At 35.6% G+C, this 6,797-nt stretch overlaps 2 protein-coding genes across 2 annotated transcripts; one reads left to right on the top strand and one right to left on the bottom strand.

The window, feature by feature from the left end:
• The first annotated feature begins 653 nt into the window (after positions 1 to 653).
• Positions 654 to 1,545, top strand: LOC143544548 (universal stress protein PHOS32-like). Its single transcript, XM_077036631.1, has 3 exons — positions 654 to 955; positions 1,057 to 1,166; positions 1,244 to 1,545. Exons 1-3 carry the CDS (start codon positions 784 to 786, stop codon positions 1,436 to 1,438), a joined length of 477 nt encoding a protein of 158 aa, XP_076892746.1. The 5' UTR covers positions 654 to 783; the 3' UTR covers positions 1,439 to 1,545.
• Positions 1,546 to 2,858: 1,313 nt separating this feature from the next.
• Positions 2,859 to 5,706, bottom strand: LOC143544556 (ubiquitin-conjugating enzyme E2 32-like). The gene is made up of 5 exons (XM_077036638.1): positions 5,521 to 5,706; positions 4,780 to 4,911; positions 4,607 to 4,691; positions 4,372 to 4,535; positions 2,859 to 3,450 (listed from the first exon to the last, which is right to left on the bottom strand). The coding sequence occupies exons 1-5, from the start codon at positions 5,626 to 5,628 to the stop codon at positions 3,013 to 3,015; spliced, it is 927 nt and encodes a 308-aa protein (XP_076892753.1). The 5' UTR covers positions 5,629 to 5,706; the 3' UTR covers positions 2,859 to 3,012.
• Positions 5,707 to 6,797: the final 1,091 nt, after the last annotated feature.

Genomic DNA, 6,797 nt, shown 5'->3' with positions numbered 1-6,797 from the left:
TACTTTAGGCCCAAAATATTTTTCGCCTTCGGCCCAAAAATATTTTTGGTTCTCGGAGCCAGCCCTGTAAGCCGTCATGTGACGGAATTGAGGAAACTTGGATCCAACCATCCCAGACGGTGGATCTAGTCGTTCAACTAACACGTTACTGCTGATTTGACACGTTGTTAGATCAGTTGCTCCATCTCAAATGAAAGAACACCTTAAACTCATTGATACACTTGTAAGACATCTGGTTTGGGAAAAAACAATCTGCAAACAATAACCTTTAAACTTGGGACTATAACTAATAGCCAATAAAGATGCATAGTAGGCTTGGGGCAAGCTTATTAAGGATTTATTTATGTATCTATTTAATATTATTATACTATACCTTTTGGTTGTCATATGTTGTTAATAATACTTATACCTCTTGTCTCTTGACATTAGATTTTTATAAACATAATTTATATGGTGAGACATCCACAAGACTCAATTCACGTACTTTGGCAGGTGACGGTCATATTCTATTTTGTTATTCTCTAGCATTTTTTTTCTTCTAATTAATATAAAATATCCATCTCAAAACTTACAGTACCAAGTTTTTAGCATATTGTAGAAGCTAAAAGTAAGGCATACGACTAATTCATCACAAGTGGTGACCAACGACCACACAAATTTCCCGACAAGACAGCCACTTGTTGAGTAAGAGAGAGAGAAGTAGTGCGTGTTTAGTGTGTGATATAAATATATATACATATATATAGAGAGAGAAGAAATAAAGTCGAAGAAGAATTGAGAAAGATGAGTGAGAGAAGGATCGGAGTAGCGGTAGATTTCTCGGTGGGGAGCCGAGCAGCGTTGCAGTGGGCAATCGACAACGTTGTCAGGAAAGGAGATCACCTTATCCTCCTCACCATCCGCCCTGATGCTTACGATCAAACCGAGGTCCAGCTCTGGGAAGCCACAGGCTCTCGTAAGTTGGTTCATATGCATGTTTACGTACTATATGCATGTATATATAATAATATTATATGACAAGTTAGCTAGCATTCATTCTATATTATTTTCTTTCAGCTTTGATCCCCTTGGCCGAGCTTAACGACCCCAATATCATGAAGAAATACGGGACTACGCCTGATGCCGAAACACTAGATGTAGTTAGTTCGGCTGCCACACAAAAAGAGGTACGAAACTAATTAGTTAGTTTTCCCCATTCTCGTAGTATATATATGATTAAACCTAATTTATTATTTGTATGTAGGTCGTTGTTCTCATGAAAATATTTTGGGGGGATCCCCGAGAGAAACTATGTGAGGCCGTCGATAGTGTTCCCATAGACTATCTCGTTATAGGGAACCGAGGGCTTGGCAAGTTGAAGAGGGCTATTATGGGCAGTGTGAGCAACTATGTCGTCAATCAGAGTTCTTGCCCGGTGACGGTCGTCAAGCATGCTTGATGTCATCATATATAGTTGGTATGATGTGATCAAAGTCTACCAAGTTTGTAGTGAATAATCCCTCATGTGGAGTTTCCTTTAGTTATTTCTCTTGGAACTAAAACATTTTCAACCTTTATAACTTCATTGTTTCTCCATGCTTTCTTTCATTTTCACTTTGGAGTGTTTCTTGTGATTTCTAGATCAACAAGTAAGATAGTATCTTTTTTGTTTCGGACGTGGTTGTGTTGAGGACCCGTGTAATCCTATCTGCCATGACCACAAGGTCCACAAATATCTAAATCGGTGTAAATCTGGCCACGAGATTATCTAAATCGGTCCATGATTGGATTTTTAAAAAGAATCTAGGTTTCTGACTTTTTAATTTTCAGTGTATCAAAAGATTTGTTTTTGTGGTTTATATCGATTAAAAAACCAGACCAGTAAAGACTACGCTTTAAAATTTTGCAAAGTGTAGCAAACGATTTGTCTACAATCATTAAACCGTCAAAACAAAACTGTTAAACCACACACCCACAAGAACTCGTCGATTTGGCTGACTTAACCAAACTGTTAAACAGATTTGTTTGTAATTTTCGGAAACCTAGTTAGCAGTTCAACTCAACATTTTCGTCAAAACTGGTTAACCGGCCGAAGCAGACCTTTGAACAACCCTCTTGTAAGTAGACTTGCGAGTTGGGCTTAGTATATTACAAATTGGCATAGAGTCAACATCCAATGTACAGGGTTTTTTTTCGTCAATAACCGGGTATTGGTGGAACCATGTTGGGGATCGAACCAGTTTATGGAAAATGAAGTTATTGGTTTTGTTCGGTTCCAGTTTTGACCGATTCGGTTCGGTACAACCAAGTTGAAACAGTTTGAAATCATTGGGCATGAAACCTGTATATAACCAGAGGGCAGGGTCAGGTATGGCACCAGTTCCTAACAATGCCGAGCTCGGGTACCAAAACCGGTTTTTCTTTTACACCTCTAATCCAATGTACTGCTTATTTGCTACCTCTAGCTAGTAGACTTGTAGTTATGTGATGGCAAGAGTCAATATTTAAGGTTCGATATATACAAGCTTCCATCTTATTTCTGTAACTTTTTTTGTTATAAACGCAAACCGTGAAACCATAAAGAAGCCAAATTGTTGGAAACATAACGGATCTTTTTAATGTTGAATAGTTTGGCTTTCATATACAATGATTTTGGCTACACCAAAGGTCTGGTCTAAAAACCGTTTACCAGACCTTCTAAATCGGTAATAACTGAACAGTAAGTTGGTTTGACTCCGTCAGCTACCACCACACAGTTTGGATCAGTAATAACAGGATCGATGTTAACAAGCCATAACTTTTCACATCAAAGAGCATACGGCAGTTAACTGAAAAGGTTACAAGCCAACGTATCCAAAGATACAACTTCCATTAAGACCTTCACCCTCGGCTGTTGCTGATATATAACTATATATACTAAAACATTCTCATCTACAATATTATTACTCCTGTCATTAACTCAAATCATAACTGAAACATGACAGATAACTGAAAAGATTATAAGCCAAACTATAGGCAGATAAATTTCAAATTTCAAGATTCATCCATGAAAACCGCACCATGTCCACTTGCTTTCATGAACTTCTTCAACAAAAGCACCATAATAGCAATAGTAAGTCCAACAGCCGCCCACGTAAACAAATGGTCATCAGCAGGTTTCTGAACCCTCACCGCCTGCTGCTGACGTGGTTCCACTGTATGTACAGAAGATGATGCAGAAGGTACAACATTAGCTGCCTGCATTGACACATTTGGCCCTTCAGGTTCTGTAACTTCTTCACCAACAACTTCATGGTTTTCTTCAACCTCTTGTGCTTCATGTTCAGTTATCTCAGTGACGGTACCTTGAGCACTCGCAGGAGCTTCTTCACCTGTCGCCACGTCACTGGCGGCAGGCGCTGGCTGCTTTGAAGCGTCTTCAGAACTCGGTTGAGGGACTAGAGGCGCCTTGCTGATCATATATTCATGAATCTGAATGATCACAAGTTGTTAACAAAAAATCTTGAAAAAGTAAACTTTGAATAATATTTGCAAGGGCAAATACTCTAAAAAAACCAACGCAGTTTCTTTAATTTTCTCATAAAAGACTATTAAAACAACTTTTCGCACATAAAAAACTAAGATACTTTATGTTTTTCCTTGTAAAAATCCCTTAACAATATTTTGCACATAAAAAACCAACGTATTTTCTGTTTTTATCATTAAAGTCCCTTAACATATTAAATTTGAAAAATATATCTCTTAATCAAGGTTAAATGAAATGATTAAGAGATGTTAATGTGTAAAAAGATTCACAATTTTGTTTAGAACATTTTAACGATTTTATATTTACACAAATCATTTAAATGCTCTTAGGGGGTGTTTGGGATTTGCTTATTTTCACCAACTTAAACTTTTTGAAAATTAATAAGGTGTTTGGGATTGCTTATATTGTGAGAGGAAAAGTTCCATAAGTTACACTTTTGTAACTTATTAACTTAATGAAATGTTATAAGGAGGCAAAATAAGGAATCCCAAACACCCCTTTTGTCTTTTATTTTATTTTGAGTTACGTCATCCAGGCTCATATATTTTGATTATATTTACTTTGGAAAATTATTTTGTTATGATTAACTTATAAATTAGAAAAGGGAGAAGAAAAAACAAACATTGAACCGACTTTCCTTTCCACGTGTATTGTAAAAAGATTCACAATTTTGTTTAAATTTAACATGAGGAACATTAATGTGTATAAAAAAAGAAACTTTTATGAGGGGAAAGAAAGTAAATTGTTTTTCTATATGTGGAAAAGTGTTAAGGGACAATATGAGAAAATAAAAAAGTATGTTGGCTTTATATAGTATTTGGCCTATTTGTAACTAAAAAGTTAAATAAGAGTAATTAAAAGAAGACCTCATCAATGAGCTTTTGACGATCCGGGGTACCAAATTTAGGGGCAGCTTCACGTGACTTAATGGCAAGAACACGCCTTTCGTCTTTCTTATAATCCAATGAGCCCAACGCGCCATTCGGGTTGGTGGGCATAAATGCAATAAGGGCTGTTAAAGCAGTTCGAACTGCAAGAGAAACATATGTCAGTTATAATAAACATAAACAAGAAAGTAAACTAAGAAGAAATAGTATTTACCACTCCACGATGGCTGCCAATGCTCAGGATGATGATTTGAGATGCTTAAACATATCTTGGTTTGAGTTTCAAAACGTCCATTCGGCTGTAACAATAATGATTAGGTTAATCTGGTATACAAAATAATAAAGATAGTAAGATACAAAATCAATAGGTTAAGAACAAAACAATACCGTCAACAACATAAATGATGGTGGTTTGAACGGGTACTCTGAAGGCAACTGAATCCGACCATGATAAATCCCTCCTTCAAATTCAGTATCACTCGGTCCCCTAATCGCAAATTGCCATTCAAATATATTTTCCTACAAAATCAATGCATAACCACATTACTGAATTAGTAATTGGTAATACTTCACCTTTAGCTTATAAACAAAACATTCATATCATACTCCCTACAAAATTCAAGCTATTTATATATTCTACTTATCGGCGTGCCACCTTAATTATAACACTTTCATTTCCTAACAATTTTTTTAGTTAAATTTACCTATTTACCACTATTTAACTATGAAACAAAAGCTAATTATACCTCATTTAAAAAAACTCAGTTTCATATGGAAATTTAAACTAATGTGTTGATGAAAAAAAAATAAAAATTGACATCAGTTTTTTAAACTTTCTTACCGTTTCGGTGCATATTTCACATAATCGCAACAACGATCGAGAAAATACGAAGTAAAACAAAAATCCCCAATTTTTATGCTCAAAAGTCATAAAAACCCTAATAATGTTCAATTTTATACAAATATCACAAACTCAGAGCAATTAAACATCGAACCATATATTAATCTTGACTAATAAACCAAACCCAGATGTGATTAACCTAATCATAGACTTTTTAAGCTAAGCAACCGATCAAAACCCAGATATTAATCTTGAAATGAATGGGCGATTGATTTGTTAAGAATTACCTCAAGTGGGAGGCTCATGAAATCATCAGAAGGGTTGGATTGCATCTCTTTGACCTCCTGAAGAATCCTCTTGACGGATGGATTCTTCATGTTGTACTTGTCACCCATTTTTGGAATTCAAGATCGAATGGATCTGGTGGGTGAGATTGAAATTGAGATGAAGTAGAAATTGAACTGGGGAAAACTGGTTTTGAAGAGAGGTGTTAACTCATGACGTGGTATTTCTACGTGGCGGGTTTTGAGTGGTTGATATGATTAGAGAGGGTGTTTCGTACTTGGTTTTCCAGACAACAAATTAAGGTTAAGGGGCCGCTTGTTTTCCCTTAAAACTCTTCCAGATCACTTTTGTCTGCGTCGCGTAGAACACGTGCAGAGGTTGTGGTCTGCAGTGTGTTTGTTTTCCCGAATACATTTCATTAAAAAACTTCTTCGCGCCATTTTTTTTCTAGAAGTGTCGTTAATGCTACTTCTCACCTTTCTACCCCTTTTCTTATTTCTTCCATCATTCCTTCATCAGATCAAAGTCCAAACCCTAATCCTCTCCAACCCTCCTCTCCAATGCCGCCAAACCACCGCCCTCCTCCACCGCTGCAACCCCGTCGGCAGCCTCCACTCTTCCACCATCGCCGTTCAACTCATCTAGCGTCGTCGCTGCTCCACTCCTCCACCACCGGCCTCTCTTCTCTCTGTCCAGGTTTGATACTCCTCTACCACCACCACCATTGCTATAATCTAATTACCTTTTGTTTCAATTTCATAAGTGTGTTAGATTGTTAAAGTTTAGATTGTTAGATTTTGTTAGTTTTGTTAGATTTTGTTAGATTGTTAAAGTTTTAGATTATTAGATTTTGTTAATTGTTAAAGGTTTTTGTTAATTTTGTTAGATTTTGATTAGTTTGTAGAAAGTTTAGGTTTGTTGGATATTATTATTACTTTGTTGTTGAATAAAGTTTGTAGTTTTTTTGTTAATTGTTACAGGTTTTTGTTAGATTGTTATTAGTTTATAGAAAGTTTAGGTTTGTTGAATATTGTTATTAGTTGTTGCTTAATAAAGTTTGTAGTTTTTTGTTAATTGTTAAAGGTTTTTGTTAGTTTTGTTAGATTGTTATTAGTTTGTATAAAGTTTAGGTTTGTTGAATATTGTTATTAGTTGTTGCTTAATAAAGTTTGTAGTTTTTTGTTAATTGTTAAAGGTTTTTGTTAGTTTTGTTAGATTGTTATTAGTTTGTAGAAAGTTTAGGTTTGTTGAATATTGTTATTAGTTGTTGAATAAAGTT

Source organism: Bidens hawaiensis, unplaced genomic scaffold (genome assembly GCF_021521415.1).
Source record: "Bidens hawaiensis isolate Kalapana, Puna unplaced genomic scaffold, B.hawaiensis_p1.1 tig00013628_1, whole genome shotgun sequence".
Lineage (NCBI taxonomy): Eukaryota > Viridiplantae > Streptophyta > Magnoliopsida > Asterales > Asteraceae > Bidens > Bidens hawaiensis.
This window is presented reverse-complemented; position numbering and strand designations above follow the sequence as displayed.

Coding starts and splice junctions, on each gene's coding strand:
- LOC143544548 (XM_077036631.1), top strand. CDS start 784: ATGAGTGAGAGAAGGATCGGAGTAGCGGTAGATTTCTCGGTGGGGAGC. Junction 956..1,056: donor CTGGGAAGCCACAGGCTCTC/GTAAGTTGGTTC, acceptor ATTTTCTTTCAG/CTTTGATCCCCTTGGCCGAG. Junction 1,167..1,243: donor CGGCTGCCACACAAAAAGAG/GTACGAAACTAA, acceptor ATTTGTATGTAG/GTCGTTGTTCTCATGAAAAT.
- LOC143544556 (XM_077036638.1), bottom strand. CDS start 5,628: ATGGGTGACAAGTACAACATGAAGAATCCATCCGTCAAGAGGATTCTT. Junction 4,692..4,779: donor CATCATTTATGTTGTTGACG/GTATTGTTTTGT, acceptor TTATTGTTACAG/CCGAATGGACGTTTTGAAAC. Junction 4,536..4,606: donor TTGGCAGCCATCGTGGAGTG/GTAAATACTATT, acceptor TTTCTCTTGCAG/TTCGAACTGCTTTAACAGCC.